The sequence below is a fragment of the Haemaphysalis longicornis genome, unplaced genomic scaffold (assembly GCF_048455015.1).
Source record: "Haemaphysalis longicornis isolate Haplotype H1 unplaced genomic scaffold, Haemaphysalis longicornis Haplotype H1 scaffold_7, whole genome shotgun sequence".
NCBI classification, from domain to species: domain Eukaryota; kingdom Metazoa; phylum Arthropoda; class Arachnida; order Ixodida; family Ixodidae; genus Haemaphysalis; species Haemaphysalis longicornis.
This window is the reverse complement of record NW_027526422.1, coordinates 167,022,643-167,041,200: the sequence shown is the minus strand read 5'-3', so window position 1 is coordinate 167,041,200 and position 18,558 is coordinate 167,022,643. Positions and strand designations below refer to the sequence as shown.

Sequence of the window (18,558 nt, the reverse complement as noted above, 5' to 3'; positions counted from 1 at the left end):
ACTCTGTTACCCTCTATCACCAACGGTTATCTTGCCTTCGCATTACATGCCCTGCCCACGCCCATTTCTTCTTCTTAAATATGTCCTTAACACGCGTTTGTTCCCTGACCCACTCTGCTCTCTTCTTGTCCCTTAATGTTACATCTATCTATCTATCTATCTTAATGTTGCACCTATCATAATGTTACACCTATCACCTGTCACCTAACTAATATAGCTATGTTTTATATACTAGCGCTGCTCTGAGGGCAGGCACAAAATACTTTTTGTTCTGTTGCAGGTGGTAGCTGTCATAGGCATTATATTACCCTCCCTGCTTTTCGTCCACCAGCATTCTAATCTTCTTTTAGTCACCTTGACCTCCTTGAAGTTATGCCATTAATACAATTTCTGCAGGCACAAACAGGGAAACGAGGCAATGCAAAGTTATTTTGAAACATGTGCTGAAAGAATAAAAGAATTAAAGAAACACGCGTCGAACATTTTATCGAGACATTCCAGCATATTATTGGACAAAAACATTTCAGCCGGAGGTTATAGTGCAAGGAAAAAAAGTATACTTAAAATTGTTTGTGTGTGCTGAGGTGGGCATGAACTTAGCAGAATGACTATGCAGCTTGGTATGCAATGCGTTTACTCTTTAGAAAATAAAGAGGCGGTCGCCAGCACTCTATACCCCGATTTCTCAGAGTGCTTGGCAAATGGACCGTTCCTGCTGGACTTGTCTAGTAGCTAACTTTGAAGCCCATGGGGCGGGGTTATGCCCCTAGTACAGTCAAAGCCCGTTACGCATTGAACACAAATGCACCGAATTATGACCCATACTGAGCTGCTGCCCAATTTTCGCATCACTTGCTTGTATTTGTAACTTATGCAGTCGAAACTCGATCTAACAAAACCTGAGGTTATGAATTTCTTGATCTAACGAACAAATTTCAATTGCCTTACAGGTGCTTATACTGCTCAAAGCTTTTGTTAACTCAACCGAAACACAGATTGAGCGCTATTTTCGATTTAATGAAGTATTTCGAGAAACAGACACATTTAAAAAGAAGCAATTTCGAATGTGTTTCTTCAGAATGCCGTGAATGTTATTGCGCCCCGCTGAAAAAAAAACGAAACAGGGCATCTAGTTTTGTTTTTACGGAGCTCTGCGAGATAAACTCGGCAGTCTCATGGCCACAGACCACAGTGTCCTGGCCAGCACGCTTTCCCCAATCTTAAAGGGGAAGGACGCCATCATTCATGCTGCTGAAGCGGCATGAATGATGGCGTCAAAGAAGAAGTACCGCAGGACCACCCCGCACGAGAAGTCCAAAGGAACCATGTTTATAGGGTTTGAAGATATGAGAGCCAAGAACGTTCCGCTCATCACTGCGCTTACAACGGAAGTTTTACTTCGGAATACCGGAAGTGCGTGTTTGCCATAAAAGTACCACTGCAAGAATAGCACGCGCTCTCGTCATCATTGTGTGCTTCAAGCTTTGAGAACATCGTTGAACTTGCAACCGCGAACTTTGTTGGGACTCGATGGCGTCCCGAAAACTGGAGGCGATTTCCCTTGAGGAAAAGCACGACGTACTGAACGCAGTAGACAATCAGCCAGCGCGGAAGAGAGTCGACATCATTAGGGACCTTGCATTGCCTCGCTTGGCGTTTTCCCGCGATCGCAAAAAGCGGCAATCCTACGTTCTCAAGTTTTTTAAGGTTTGGAAGCCAAAGATACAGAAATACATGGTTGCAAGTCAAAGCTACACTGTTTTCGTTCATTTTCAAAGGTTTCCTCACTGCTGCGTTTCCCTGGTTGTTACGTTTTGTTTTCCTGGTCCGGTGGAAAACGTCTGAATGTACACACTGTATTGAACTTTATAGCCTCACAATGGAGCCCACTCACGATACAGGCAGCAACCTTCCTCCAATGCACAGCAGACAGCGGTGGTGCAGAAAGTCTTTGCAACGCTTACAAGTGCATGTTTATGGTGACATGAGTACCATTTTGACTCAGCGTATACCACCGGTGGTCTTGGTTCGACTGACAGCTTGTGCTGCTGCATTAGCCACTCGTAGCCAATGTAGTCTTGATCTTGCCAACTTAATGTGCTTGTGTCAGCTGTGTGACATGTGGGATGGCAGTGGCAACAGACACACAGAAACGTACATCACTGATGCTTGCGATGACAGCCTACATTATTTGTCAGATTGAAAAATGAGAGAAATGTAGCATTTCTGATGCACGCGGCGTACCCAGGTAAACATTGGGCACATTACTGAAAACGAAAGGTGATGCGAAGGCCAAGACAGCACAGAGCCAGCAATACAGCAAGCACCGTGTTTGGGCAGTGATACTTGAAAACAAGAAAAAAAAAGCATTACACAAGTAAGTTATGGACTCAAGAGCTAGGGATGTAGCCGTGTGGAGTTTTATGGTCCTGCAAAAGCGGAAGAATTTGCCGTAACTCTTGGGGTGGAGAATGTACTGGCAATAATGGCCTTGCCCTGAAGCAGGCTGAAGTGCTGCAATTTTTTGGAGTGAGGGAACGAATTGGTCGCGTTAATGACTGAAGTGCATATTCATTTGCCTGCAAGCACTTCAGTAACAATTTGCTCTGGTTTTTCAGCCTCGGATAAGTATTTATTGTAGTGATTACGTATTTGCTTTACGTTGTGAGTAGTTCAAAATGCAATTTTACATGTATATCAAGCTTTCACTTACATAATTTGCAGTATTTTCACTGTTCAGTATAGTGAAGTATGAATGTACTCAAGTGTGTGTTTTATTTTTTCAAACTTGTGGTTAAAGTGCCTACGCATTTAAAAAAAATGCGAAAACAGGTTTGGTGCTGTTCAGCGCATTTTATGCTGAACAACTTTCTAAGATAGCAGCAAAACTTCCGTTCAAAAACCAGTGCCAGTGTACTGCAGAAGGGGATGTTCTGTTCACCGCTTTGACCAGGGTCACGTGACTGGTATACAGTGGGCCAACAGCTGTATTTCCACTGAGGCTGAATGCAAAAGCACCATCGTGCCCACCAAGTGGTTTACAGTAGCCAGTAACCAGAGTGCCTTTTCACAACACACATTGGCAGGTGTATTCTAACAACACACATTGGCAGGTGTATTCTAATTGCATAACATTCTGTCTTTGCATAACATTGCATAACTCACTGGGGTCACATCTATTTTCACTAGAAAGCCCAGTGATGACCTGCTTATATTCAGCTCCAGCTTGAAAAACAAACTCTTCCTAACATTATACAAAAATTTCAAAGGAAAACAGCATAAACAAAGAGGAAAAAGCAAGATAATCACACACCACAGCGCCTGTGTTGCGTTGTATCCCTTGCTTTTGTTCAGTTATTTGCGCTATATTCCTTCAAAGTACAGTGTAGTAACAGCTCATCAGCTGACCCTTCTGTATATGAAATGTCCCCGTGATTAGGTATTGAATTCTTGCTATGAAGTGCCGCGAAATCTTCTCCTCAGTCAGTATTGACTAGCAACTCATGGTGAATTAGATTTGATAATGTCACATGGTGGCATTAATTTGAGCCTCCAAAGCGAATGATTAAGTGTTTAAGTGCTTAAGCTATTAGTGCTTAAGTGTTTAAGTGAACACTTAATGTGCATTGCAGTTGGTCACACTTTGCTTTCAGCCACTGGTGATCAACATGTTGAGGAGAGAGAATCATTTGTGGAAAAATGTTATTAAAAATCACGGTGGTGGACTTTGCCTTCATGTCTAGTACGATGCCATCTATGGGTATTTGAAGCAGAAGCAAGATGTGTTTTGTTTGCGTGTAAATATTTTATGACGGAATGGTTCAGTGGTCCTTTACTGACACTGCCCCGTATCTATGTATCTTTTAGTGTTACGGTGTTCTCTGTGTGCATTCTCCTTATTTGTCTACTTTGTCCTCAGGTGCGACCGAAGGTACGGGTTTGGCAGCCATCAAGCTGACAGCCCTGGGCCGACCGCAGCTCTTGGTAAGTGCATTCGGAAGACCTGTGCGCTATCACATGGGCCATTGCTTGTCCCCCTTTAATTGTGTATTAATTGTTGTCAGTGAGTTTGAAAAGTTGGACATTTACCTTCTCGTGCTCTTCAAAAGAAAGTCTTGGATGCTCTCATAAGATTTCTTTGCCTCAGTACACCAGACAGGCTGAATACTTGGACCAACAAAGCGCGTATTGAGTAACACGGCGTGTAGGGTGCAGCTTCACTCAAAGGGGAAGCTGTGCTGTCGCCTTAGGTAAAATACTCCCGGCATTTTGGAACTACAGAATATTGCGAGCGTGGTGTTTTGCAGTGCCACAGGGCAGCCACACTCGGAAAGAGTATAGTACCTATTTCCTCCAAAATGGCTCGAAAATTGTATACGAGAGACGCACAGGATTCACACGTGGCTAGTGTACTGCCAAGCATTAAACACATATCAAGGGGCCCTGAAACACTTCTCCAAGGTCACAGTTAACTGTGGCCTTGGAGAAGTGTTTCAGGGCCCTTTTAAAATAAAACACACTGCTCATGCCCGGTTGGCCCTACCTGTGTAATGTATGGTGTGTGCTGTATAGTCACTCGCCTCAACTCAGCACCCCGACTGGCAGGCATCAGCGGTTGACAGTCTCTCCGTCCTCCTCCCGTGCAGATGCAGCTGAGTGAGGTGGTGGTGCACACGCGCAAGTTCTTCCAGGAGGTGACCGGGGCCAACCAAGCCATGGCGCTCGCCTCGGTCGACCCCTCGGTCATCGCCAAGAAGGTGGACGTCTCGCCCGCCGACCGCGAGACCTTCCGCCGGTGGCTCGAACGCATGGACTACGACCGCAAGGGGTGCCCACACTCAGTCTCTCTCTCTCTCTCTCTCTGCATAACGTTGCTTGCTTGTGTGGAGTACTTAAAGGGCCGTGAAGACAAAATGCAAGTTTTGTTCATTCAAAAGATTGCCTCATTAGAATCACACTGACACCACTGTTAACGCAAACTTCGCTCAGATAAGCTATATAATTAGGGAAAAAGGGAATGGCCATGCAACTTACTAGCTCATTTCCCCGAAACGGAACCTATGATGTCATACCAGCCAGCTCTGCGATTGGCGGAGGCCGGAAAAAGCAAACGCAAATTAGGCAGAGCTTATAAGCTTGCCAAACGAGGTATTTGTGCTTAAATTTAGGGCACATTCTTTTGAAAGCAGGAAGAATGGTTGGACAAACAGTGGAAGTTGGTTGATTGTATGGTTTAACGTGCCGACGCAGCACAAGCAATGAGGTGCGCCATAGTGGAGAGCTACGGATTCATTTTGACCACCTGGGGATCTTTAACGCGCACGGAAATCTCGTAGACATGGGCGTTTTTGCCTTTCGCCTCCATCAGAAAAGCGGCCGCCGCGGCCTGGAATCGAACCCGCGTCCTCGGGCTCAGCAGCGCAACGCCTTAGCCACTGAGCCACCGCAGCGGAAACAGTGGACACACGTTTCACGTGTGTTTCAGCATGCTTCACGAGCACCATGTTTCACGAAACAATTATTTTCTCCATGAACAAAAACAGGCCAGGTTTAAGTACGGTCACAAACAAACCAAATGCAGAAAACAGCTTGCCGCGATGTGGTGGCACCATCTAGGTTGACTAACAGTAAGCAAATGTCGGCTCCATACCAAATTTAGCTGAAAGACCTGTTCTTCAATGTTATTCAAACACACGTTTTGGCGTGGGAATCAAAATTTTAGCTTGAATTGATTAATTTCTTTCGCAGGGAATAAAGCATCGTTTGCTTCCGGACAAGCTGAAATAAGCTCTGGCAGATTAAAGCTACAGTTCCTCCGAACCAAAGCTTACTAGTAATTATCACCTGTCATGTTGAGGTGTCGTGTCATGTGTCATGTGTCATGTTGAGGTAATTATCACCTTTCATTGCTGTCACATTACAAAGCTGACAACATAATTTGGTAATTGAATTGCTGGGGGCCTTTTAATCAAGAAAATCTGATGGTAATGCAGCATAACCACGAGCGGCATGCTTTTTTCTCAAGCGCAGCAGCCACGCCCCCTTTTGCAAAGACACATGCACCTCAGCTTGCAAAAAACACTGTCAAAAATCTTAATGTTGACAGAGCAGGAAAATTTAAACTGATTCTAAAAGTGCAGTGCCTAGACCAACCACTGGGGCACATTTGGTACACTAGAAAGTACTGCAACATGTTGAAATCGGCAGTATAAAAAGCATCAATCACCAGTGATCGATTTGAATAGGTGTGGTAACAAAAGAGTTAAACACAGTTGCTTGCCATAGGATACGGCTTATCAGTCTATACAAATGGAAGCATCAAGAGGGAGGAACAAAAACTTGGGAATGAAAGGAGAAGAGGAGTGATGCAGTAAATAAAATAAGTGACCATTTCGGTCATGCAAATTCGGATGAACAGCCAAGCTTTTTAGCACTTGACATTGAGGTGGCATAGAATTTAGGTTAAAGGTACTGCGGTATTTTTTGGCGTTGATGGCGATCAACCCTAAGAAACACACATACATATGCATACACGCGCACGCTTTCATTTTTACCGTACTAATCTTGAAATTGTGCATAATAATGGAAACTATCTCCCTTCAAATGCATATCCAAGTGTTGAGAGACTATAATTCTGAAATCCAAATCATGTTTTGAGTGGCGTGCGACTTTGGCGGCGACCGCACTCTAATAGCACACACACCGGGACCAGGGACGGATCCAGGTTTCCTCTGAGAGGGGGGTCAACTTCTATCAGTGATGATGATCATGGGGATAAGAAGGAGAAGGAGGGGGAGGAGTAGGCTTTTTTATTCACCGATATTTCGGAAATGCAAATATTCAAGCAATGGAAAAAAAAAATCAACTAGACTTTTTCTACAACTGGAGGGGTCATCTTTTTTGGTGGTATAAATTCAAAAATTAAGGGAGGGGTCGGGACATCCGAACCCCTTCTCTGGATCCGCCAATGACCGGGACAATCGTTATCCAACAGCACAAGCTTTGTCGCCTTATCAGGCGCACTATGTCATACATTCACAGAGATGCATAGCTCCGATGCAAGTGGCTGGCGATATGCATTTGCTTTTGTTTTGTTGTTGACTCTTTCACTGTCACTTTTTAAGGGAGCTTTTCTGCCCCAATGCAAGTAGCAATATGCATTTTCTTTTGTGACAACATTGGTCTTTGTAAGCTGGCTTTCTCGCATTGTGTCTTTCCGCTCGTGCTGCACCGATGTCATAAAATGTCTTATTCTAGCCATTGAAGCTTCACTTAAGTAATAGCAAAGCAAAAGCATGGAATAGGCTTCAGTGGTTATGATTTTATGATTGAATTTTTGTGATTCCACAGTCAAATTTCGGTAGCTTTTCACTGGACCCTCATACGATGAAAAGGAGTACTGTGGTGAATTTAGTGATGACGCAAGGTTTTGCTTAGTACAGCTTATTGGAGCAAAGTTATGCTTCTGCAACAAAGTATCAAAAGCACAAGTCTTGGAGAAGCAATCATGTGGAGTTAGTATGCGGGTGAAAGTTCGCGAATAGAATATCCTGGCATATTCGATTTGGCTAGGCATATTTAGCTTAAGCAAAACCCTTCCTGGAAATGTTCAATCCAATTGAGGACTGTGTTGATCAAGCCAGAAAAATCTAGTAGTGGAGTGACGAACACATCACACTCTCTAGCTATCAAACAAGATAGCCAGGTGCAGCATAGCAATTAACTGAAAGAAGAGACTGACGCTCTGCTTTCAACGCAGGATAAGATAGTCGTGCACCGCTGGGCGACAGATCCCCAGCAGACCAAATAACACAGTGTGGTTCATCGCAATAAGCAGCGTTATTTTTTTTTCGACCATGCAGCTCCAGTCAAAAAAGGACAGACACAAAATATGTGGGCATCATTTTTTTGTTGAATATGTAGTAAAGACCGTTCAAAGTGGTTCAGAAAGGTCCACTAACCTGCAGTTTAGGTTGTAACTGCTGGCAGCCTGCAGTTGAACGTGACACACAAATACACGGGACTAGCGCTCGTGTCGAGTCTTCTTCTTCCTCAGTGATTGCCTGTGTGTGCTGTCAATGTTTGATGCCAGATTTACAATGTGTCTGTGGGCCGATCATTCTATGGTTTAGTGCTGCAAACCTAAGGCATTCTCACATACATAAAAGCATTTAGTAAATTTTTTTTTTGCAGCTCCTAAGTGCGGTCTTTTGTGTCCACTAAGCTACAAAGTGGCTACAAAATTGCTCTTCTCTCACATTATGACACGAACGCCGTGGAAAGACGTAATTACAATATGTGCAGTGTGCCACTGCCTGATGACAATGCAGTGGCCAATTCAGGAGCTTTATCAGCCTATGCAGTGGCATAGAAATCATTGAACATAGCATGAGCAATGAATATACCATTCTGTGTCTTGATCTCAAGTTTTGGAATGTGCACGAGTGTGTGGAATTATCCAGCATTGCATTGCAAACAGTGATGCCATGTGTGAACTCCCTCTTTGAGTCATCAGTGGGGACTTTGAGTCGTCATTGGGGACTTTGAGTCGTCAGTGGGGGGATAGACTACTTGGCTGTGATGAAGCCGGATGACTTGAGCCTGGAATCCTTTTCTCCCGTCCTCCCAGGTTGATGAACATCTTCTCGTGGAGTGGTCTGGTGGACACGAACTACTTCATCTCGGACCTGTTTAAGGTGCCCAACCTCAAGGTCAGTATGCGGTTAGCCTAGGCCCAGTACTGAAACAACACGTTTCGTCCTCCTGTAAATTGGCGCAAGCAGTTTCGTTTTAATGCTGGTAGAGGCTGCTGACACTTTTTCGCAACGTGTCAGACGTGGAAGTTTGAAAGAGTTGGTGAAACGAAGCAGGCGTTCGAATGAGAGCTTTGTCACAAGTATTAAGCGGTTTGGACAGAATAGATCATTTTAAGAGGGTCTAAAACCGGAAGCATTTCCACCCTTTTGTACTGAATGGTGCCATTGTCATAAAACGTTATTTGATGAAATTTGTGCAAGCACAGTGAGATTGCTGTGCAGTTAATGTAGTGTTAGATGAATGTTTATCTGTTGTAAGAGATGCTGGCCCACATCACAACACTCCTGCCCATATTATGTCACTCTAGCGCAAAATTTGAAATTTTTTCTATATTTCTTGTGTTTCGTCGGCCTGCAGTGGAGTCAAGCGAGTTACCAAAGGCTAGTTCTTTCAAATTGGACAAGGTTGTGTTTTGTCTCTATGGTCCCTTCGAGCACAGCTTTCAGTTCAGACAGCATCTGCAGCTTCAACCATGTACTAAAAAAATGCCCGTGGTTCTGCTCCTTTCGTTGCACATGTCGACAAAAGACGATAGTCGACTGGCGCCCCTGCCATGTAAATGCCTCCCTTCTCTTTCCCACTCACCTCTCATGCTGTTCCTCTCCCGTCTCGTTCCTCCCACGATAACACGCTTGAGGTTCGCTCAAGTCAATTTAAATTTACCACGTTGCACTGCTCCAAGTCGGGTGCGTCGATGTCAGCACTGCCGTACGGAGGAGATGCACGTGAATCGAGGCACCCTACTACAATGTTTATAGAACCATGTTGCCCTACTCCATGAGCATTCCAAGAGAAACGTGGAACCTATCCAGTGGAACCTTCCGTTGCTGTTGCCGTTTGAGTTCTTAAATGCCGCCACGAGCTATAGTAGCGCGGGCAGCAGCAGGCGACGGTTTCCTGCAGTTCATGTAGTATTTCAGTCGCTATTGCAAAAACCAAGCATCCATGAATTTAAATAAAGGAACATTGCAAATATCGCTTATGTATTGATTTTCTGCCTTATATTTGCTTAATGTTTTGTTGTTCAACAATGTTGACAAGTATGAACATTGCCACTGGACGTAGATGTTTAGATTTGGATGTGGGTGTATAAGAGCTTTTATGCAGCTTCTGTTTCACTTTGGCCGGGTGGCTGAATCGAGTCACAGACAGACTGACGGACATACAGACAGACCAAAATTTCTGCGTTTAAAAGGGCCCTAAACAGGGTTCCAAAGGTTGCGATTTTACGTGCGCAATCGCTGGAGTACTATTCAAAGAACGTCTCACCGCAAAAATGGTTTAAAAGCGGACGTATTATCCAAGTTATCGTTCATTAAAAAGGGCCCGCAACAAGGCCTGACGCATTTCTTCTTTCACCGCGCCTCCAAAGCACTGTGGAAGCGGGGACATCACCGACCAGGTGCAAGACCACCTAGAGAAACAGGGTTGGTTCGAAATGTGCGCAGCCATTGGCTCGGCTCGGCGGTACGTCATGCTTCTTTTTTTGAGCAGACGACGGCCAAGCTCCGCCTACTACATCCGCTACCGCTCAGCGGGGTCGGTCGGTGGCCGGCCTGCATCGAACGGCTTCTCGCGCCGGCCGTGCCCGCGCCGGCCCGTCAGTTTTATAATAGAGGAAACGAGCATTTGAAGGCCAGATAGGGCGCTTCCAAACACAACATGCTCGCTAACGACAATAACTGAAGGTTGCCACCGCCGACGATAGCAGCTCGCTAGTGTTTTGTCATGCGGTGCTGTCGCGGTGAACTGGTCCCACCGAGGTCTGGGAAAAGGCTTAGCATCGCTGCAGTTATCCAGACACTGCTTTGCGAGGCTGCGACGACGACGATCCCCCGCGCAATCTTTCACTGCACCAGCACCCCCTTTTATGTATTTGCAAACTGATTTTCAGCAATAGTCCCGCTCTGGCGGGCGGTGACAAGTTATAGCTGCTGCGGTGTATGCCATATCCTGCATACGCCACACAGTAGGCTGCTTATCGACCGTGCAGGCAGATACTTGCCGTGGTTGCGCGTGTAGCGGGTGTTTGTGCCCGCGGAGATGCTCAGTGTTTTTCAGCGTTATATATTCCTACCTTTTAAACGACGCGCTATATCTACAACAAACTCAGCTAAGCTCGTGTAACGAATGGCGACGATCTACATTCGTCCGTGCCACCAGTGCAGGAGCGCCGTGCGCAACTGCGTTTACCCCAGAGCCGGGAACGCTGATTGGCTACAGCATTTAACGGGGCCCACCAATAGCGCAGCCGTACTGTTCAAAGCTTCGTGCGTCACAGGGTGCGTCACAACCGCTCTGTCGCACGTCAGAGCGCGGCAGTGTGGCGGCAAGGAAGCGGTAGGTGAGCAAGGAAAGGAAGAAAGGATCTTTGTTGCGTGTTTGTGCGATCCCTGCTTTACGCAGAGGTGTAATATTTGGTACACATTGTCGTGAAGGGGTACTCTAGCGATTGCGCGGTTGAAATGGCGACCTTCAGAAGCCTATTTAGGGCCCCTTTAAGTCGCCCAAGAAAGACTATCGTCTTTAAGACCTTGATGCTGCAACCACTGTTTCCACTGTGCGCCCACTGCTGGGCCTCTGTTTTGACATACCGCTCTGTTCTCCCCCCTCCCTTCTCACCACAGACGGGGCGCATGGAGCCGTTCATCTCGGCGCTGACCGAGGAAGAAGAGGAGATGTTCCGCAACATGATGCGTCGAGTGCACACCATCGCCAAGGTGCTGCACCCTCTGGTTTTTGTCCGCAATGCGTTGCCGCTGTTGTAAAATGCAGTAGAGAAAGAAGCGGCAAAAGGGTTGGTGGGGGGACAGGCTGTGCATTAAGAAAGACCATTAGGCCAAGTTCGGTCCTTTGCCCATGTTTGGGGGAGTATTGATACTACAGTTGAACCCCTTTATAAGAGACACATACCGGGGAGCAGTTTCTGTCTCTTATACGAGATGTCTCTTATAAGCAGGGTACCATGTTTTCACTTACTAATCAGACCCTAGTTCAATGTGGGCACCGTATGACTAAAATAGGCTCAAAAGAACGCTACAGCATGTTTCAAAAGATTCATTCTACTTATTGTTTGGTCCCAGAATTTATGAAACTTTGTTTGCTTCATGACTGTATTTACACTGTTTTTTACAAACGATTCTACAAGCTTTTTTTTTCCTTTCCTTGTTTGTGGAAGATGAATCATAGATGTTGAGTTCACAAGCCTTATGAATAGCCAGAGTGCACAGCTTCTTCCGCTGTGTGCTCAGGCTATTCATTACACTTGCAGGACTCAACATCTGCGATGCTTCTTGATTGGGAGCTACGCGAGTGGGAGAGCCCGCATGTGCGATCACGCTCCATTCAATGGATGGCAGTAAGCTTCAACCACTTCTGTCAGTTGCATTTCCATTGGCAGGGCTTCTCATTGTCATTTCATAGCTGACTGAACCACTTTGTGTTTGCTGAAGTTATAATAAATAGCGACTGCAGGTGTCTGTCGTCCACCTGTGTTTCCACAATGGAAGCAACTGCAATTAGTGACTGTGGGGGCATTGCATCTGAAGCTAAAATGTCTATTTCAAGTGAGGTTGATGATTAAAGTTCAAGGATGACTTGTCCCTTATAACCAATCTTCTACATCCAATGTCTGTTATAAAAGCACTGCATCTGAAGCTAAAATGTCTGTTACAAGCGAGGTTGATGATTAAAGTTCAAGGATGACTTGTCCCTTATAACCAATCTTCTACATCCAATGTCTGTTATAAAAGAGGTCAATTTAATGGGAAAGATAGGGCGGCCAACCATGTGGGTCAATAGTGTCTCTTATACCCATTTGTCTCTTACATCAGTGTCTCTTATAACGAGGTTCAGCTGTATTCTGTTTCAGTGGTTGTCAGGCTCAGCACTTTCCGAACTCCTCGGCAGCAAAAAGCCAAACAGCCACAGTGCTTTATAAACAGTTTAGACCATTTCCAGGAGAATGAAGATGGAAATTTTTGCTGGCAGCTTCTTTTATCATCGTGGTGTTGAAAAATTAAAGGTACTACCATAGAACCAGGGGGATTGCCGCGGGATGCTTGAGAACCTGAAAAAAATTCAGTGCGTGGTCAGTGGATTGCGATGAGGTGCACCTTCAAACACTCAGACAGTTCACACGTGGGTTTGATTTTCACACACTTCTGTCGCTTTGAGTATCAGATTTTTTTTAACGGTCAAGAATTGCAAATAACAAAGAAATTCAGTCAGGTTTGCCAGGCGTATGCGCTTTCTTCTGGCTTTGCCGCACAGCACGTGCTTATGTGTTAGCTTCTGTGCACGCTGCCAATGCTGTGCCAAAGGCATAGATGTCTGGCCAATTTCAGAGGAAAGTTGTTAAGCTAACTTTAGAACAGCATTGACGCAAATAAATGCCGCGTTTGATTCAAATCAGCCATTTAGTTCGAATTGTCATGCTCTTCTTTTTCACTCAGCAAAAAGAAAGCATTGCAAAATTGGAACACAAAACAAGGGACTGGTGCTTCCACAGCATTGACAGTCAAGGAGATAAGCGACGAGAAGCACTACAGTGACCGTCTAGCTTTTTCTGCGAACAATGTCAAGCTCAGCCTTGGCACATTTGACTATTCATCTGCAGTGTTCAGTGCCTCGTGCATAAGGTAGAGTTAGAAGCCACTGAGAAAAGAAAATCACATAGTTTGAAGAAAAGATGAACATTGCTCAGTAAAGAAAAGACAAACATTACTCAAACATTGCAAACATTATATAGTAAGGCTTTTGCTCTTCAGGGAAAAATACTCTCTCAACCTTGAGCAGGACCCTGTTACCAGGTTGCGGAAGAGAGGCATCGAGAAAGACTTCTTTTCGCGTCTTGGTGATGTGGTCGCGATCAAGCTGCCCCAGTGAGCAAGCACCCTATAGATGAAAAAGCACAGCTGTGGTCTGACATAGTCCCCGTTTTGTTGAGGTTGTTCTTTTCTTGTTAAACCTGTTGTGTTCTTTTTTTTTTTTTTACTAGGGGACCTAAGATATTGTTTGTTCTGCACTTGAAGCACAGGGGCAGAGTTGACCTATTGCCAAGGAGTTAAGAGGCGCTCCCCAAAAACACCTTCCTGTTGCTGTTCGATGGCCTGTCACGGGAGCAGTGCGGCAAAGCCCATCTCACTGCAAGTGGAGAATGCTGCTGGTGCATGTTTTCGAACCCGGAAATACCTCTAAAATGTATTCAAAATTTTCAAATACAGTAGACTCGTGATAATTCCAACTCGAAGAGACCCCAGGCGTTTGTTTGAATTATTAGATGTTTAAAATTATCAGAAGTTCTCATAAGTATGATTGGGGGCAACGTTCCAACTTTTGTTGTATTGAAACATTCACATAGTATATTTAATAATACAACATGCATACACAATACTAAAGTGGTATTTATACTTCAAAAAAAAAATTCCCAAATGGATGACTGCTTTGTCTTTTCATGAGAGTTTAAAACGAAGCTTTCTATTTCAAAGGTTTTTCTTTGGCACATGTGTGCGGGTAAGCAGCTTTATTTGTGATTTTTAGTAATATAAGAATGCAAATGTGCAGCTAGAAGCGGCAAACTCAGTGGATATTTTCCAGCAAAGACAGGCAAAAAGTAGGAATTAACCAAATTTATGCAGTGGAGCAGTTTAATTAATTAAGCTGCTTTGAAATACATTGAAAACATAGTGGGCCAACCAAAATTTTGAAATTTGTTTGGATTAACAGAAAGTTCGAATTATCGGAATTTCAATTATTGCGAGTCTACTGTAGTACTACTATTCGCCGCGAGCTCGACATGTAGGTGGCGACAGCGTCGCGCTGCTAGTGTGGATGCTCCGCTGAGCGGCCCGTAAGAATGCACACTGTGGGCGCGCTTCGTGCCTTTTTCCCGCCGTATGTGCGCACGAAAGGTGCAAACAAGAGTTGTATGCTGTAGTTTGGTTCCTCAACGTTCAATGTATAGCATGGAAGCGGCAGTCAGTTTTCATTACTACGCCAAAAAAAGCGACGACTCATCGGGAATCTCAGAATGGCCGTAATTGTGACAATGAACTTTTACGGTGTGGCTTGTAGCAAGCTCCATCTGTCCAGACTATGGCTTTGAGCCTTCAATAAAAGCATAAATAGAAACAAACAATAAAGCCTCGATCTCTGAAATTCAGTTTACAACGGCAATCTCAATCGCTTTCACTGGTAGCATGACGCATTCTTGCATTTGTGGGATGCCCTGAAATGGTACCACTACTCAACTGCCCCGAAATTCTTCCTAAGAGCTTACGATATTTTTTGTGTGTTCAAAAAGCAACATAAAATTACTGAATTTTGATCAGCGCAGAAATATAAATGTAACCGCTCTAACGGGTCTTTTAAATGAAATTTTAACGACTCTGAAGGAAGGTTTGATGAATAACGGTCTCGGATCAATTATTTACGGCTTTCGTCGCAAGTGAACTTGCGAATTGAATTGTCAACGCATGCAGTACAATCAACATCTTATGTTTAGCTAGGTTTTCGCAAAGTGACAAGCAGGTTTACATTGTGCAAACCAAGCTTCTGGGACCTCACAGTGAGCACAAATTTTCTGTTACGGCGGCTCTGTTGACCATTTGCGTTCCGTTTAAAATCTAACAGGTGCCTGCAACAGCGAGATGTGTTTGCATTCCTGCGTACAAGGTCGCTTACGAACCCTAAAGATGACAATAAATGAAGTTGTGCTGTTGCAGATGTAGTAAAACATTTCGTTTTTATTTCTCGTTGCGAATCAGCGCAACGGGTTCCCGGTAACTACTTTGTTTTGTAAACTGAATATCGCCTTTGTCTTGGCATTTAATTCTTGAGTATTGGTTAAAAAATGAAATTCTGTGCATTTAGTTTTTTTTCGGGAAGAGGGGGGGGGAGGTCCTGCCAACGTTGCAAGAGCAGCGAGAAGAGAACGCGTGTAACGCGAAAAGCCAAACTATGGTTAGGAGTATTACTTACAATCGAAACTACACTAGGCGTCTTGTTCTGTAGTGGTGAAAAAGCAGTACGTATTTTTAAAACTGATTAACCCCCCTTTGGTCCGGGATTGTCCAGGAATTGTGACTCGCCTTTTTCAAAATTGTATTGAAAGCAAGCATTGTGGGAAAAATAAAAAAAAACAGCGAGTCATGGCACACACCCCTCCCACATGTGGGCAACAACGTGCAATATATTACGCGTTTTCTCCTCTTTCTTTAAACTTCGGTCCACCTCAATGACCATATTAGGCATTTGGTTATGCTGAGTGAGACACATGTCTGGAAAAGGTGATTCATGTCGGATTTGAAAATGATATCTATGAACATGACACACGAAATGCCACATGACAGACGCAAACTCACAACTGCTTAATTTTACCGAAGAATCCCCCTAAATACTCTTGCGCATCCATAGAAACGTATTTTAAATAATACGTAAAATTAGCAACTCGATACAGTTGAATAAATGTTTGGTCCTTCTCCTCAGTATAAACAACGACTGTCCAAAAATGGTATTTATTTTAGAAAAGGTACGGGAAGGACACCATCACACAGGCGCTTGCGGGTGTAAAATACGTGTCAGTAATGTATGGGCGATAGCTCAGGGGTCGTGTGCAGTGTAAATGTTTTTGTTTGTTTCTTCTTTCTATAAGGACACAGCGCAGTTTTACAAGGGTGTGGAATTTGCCCGCGTATGCACAGGTCTTGTCGCTTCTTACACGTTTCGCGTACTAAACTTTTATCCTTTAAATAATCTCCACGCCACCTTCAAAAAGCACCCTTCGACGTTCCCGAAACAGCAGACGACTGCACTCAACAATAAGAAAAGTGCAATGTGTGGAATCAATGTTTATAACACGTTTCACATTCAAGCGGTGACCAGGGCGAAGATGTTCTGTGGAATTAAACCAACGCATTAACCCGCAACGGCCGCTGATTATTGCGTTTCTAGAGGAAATGCGCAAGCAGAGGTAACTATGTCATTGCTCACTGCCAAACGAGCACACATATTGGTTTTGTCGGGTGCAGCGCGCATCTTGCGCCACACCACGGTGTAAGAATATTCTTACACCGTGCGCCACACGCAACGTGAAAAAGCAGACGACGCGAGAGCGCCATCCACACTAGGAGCGGTTCGTCCGGCCGCCGCCAGGGGCCGACTGTGTTCGCGCTCGGGGCGAATACAGTTCAAATCCGAGTCAAATTTCGCATTACTTGCTTCGATATTGGAAAGTTTCGAACATTACCATGCCTTTAAATTGAGCATGCACCAAGTTTCCAAAGTGTCCATATTAGTATCATCATCATCATCATCATCACCAGCCTATCTACGCCCACTGCAGGGCATCTACGCCCTTATTAGTATATTGATGCCTGAATGGAGAGGGATGTGGCTACTTCTGGTGCACTCAAATTGTCTACTTCCTTCAAATACGACCGCCACCTACCAAGTGCTGGTACCACAGCATGGTGACTGATCCTACACCTTTTTTTTTCCCTCGGCCAACGGCAGGCGGCCCGCGCACGGGACGTGCGGGTGATGGTGGATGCGGAGCAGACGTACTTCCAGCCGGCCATCAGCCGCATCACGATGGAGCTGATGCGCAAGTACAACCGGGACAAGGCCATCATCTTCAACACGTACCAGTGCTACCTGCGGGCGGCCTACGACCACGTGGTGCGCGACCTGGAGCTGGCGCGGCGGCAGAACTTCTTCTTCGGCGCCAAGCTGGTGCGGGGCGCCTACCTGGAGCAGGAGCGGCTGCGTGCCCGCACCCTGGGCTACGAGGACCCCATCAACGCCTCGTACGAGGACACCAACGCCATGTACCACCGCACCCTCTCCGAGTGCATGCGCCAGGTGGTCGAGGGCAAGGAGCGGCGGGCCATCGCCATCATGGTGGCCTCGCACAACGAGGACACCATCCGCTTCACCGTCAACAAGTGAGCTGGGGGCTGCCGCTGCTGTTGCGACCGGAATGTGGGCGCTCTTTCGAGGTCATCACGCTAAGTGCTGTTCTGATGCACTGATAAGAACGTATGCGCGTTGAAGCCAGGCTTCCTTTTCCTCTGTTCGTGTTTTCTGTGAGCTCCTGCTGCTACATTTGCGCTGGGGGTGTTGCTGAATGTTATCTTACGTCAGATAATGCTGGCCTCAGTGTATCGTGCCCTCGGGACTCGGAGCAACTCGTAGGGGAGCACCCAGGGTAGTTACATCAGATAACACTGGCCTCTACGTATCACACCCGAGAGGCTGGGAAAGCGACACTTTGAGGAGGGGCGTCCGGCGAAGTTACAACAAATAACGCTGGCCTCCATATATCACGCGCCTCTGGGACAAGAAAATGACAGTTGGGGGGTGGGTGCCCGCGGAAGTTACAGCAGATAACATTGACCTCGAGGCACCAGAAAAACGATCGCAGAGGGCACCTGGGGAATTGATAGCAGATACAGTGGCCTCCCCGTATCGCGCTAGAAAATGCGGGAAAGTTACAGCAGATAACTCTGACCTCCGGGTATCGTGCCTGCAGGGCCAGCGGGGGAACTGAATATAGTGCAGCGCGGTTCATGTGTGTATCACATTCACTGGGCTTGGAGCCTTTGACAGGGTAGTTGACGCATTGAACAGTTCTCATTACGTCTCAAATTTCTCGATGTGTTCGTCCATGCTCATTGTTGCGAAAAATCAGCAAATCTGCAAAGCACTTAATTAAACTCTAAAAAAATGTCCCGCACAAGT

General features: G+C 45.5%; 1 protein-coding gene across 1 annotated transcript in view; it reads left to right on the top strand.

Moving 5' to 3' along the window:
- Positions 1-18,558, top strand: part of Slga (proline dehydrogenase slgA) — a 245,486-nt gene that overhangs the window by 215,593 nt on the left and 11,335 nt on the right. The window contains exons 5-9 of the mRNA XM_077679272.1: positions 3,920-3,984; positions 4,647-4,828; positions 8,630-8,711; positions 11,445-11,537; positions 17,332-17,762. Coding sequence (XP_077535398.1) covers positions 3,920-3,984; positions 4,647-4,828; positions 8,630-8,711; positions 11,445-11,537; positions 17,332-17,762 — 853 coding nt within the window. The remainder of the gene's footprint in view (positions 1-3,919; positions 3,985-4,646; positions 4,829-8,629; positions 8,712-11,444; positions 11,538-17,331; positions 17,763-18,558) is intronic.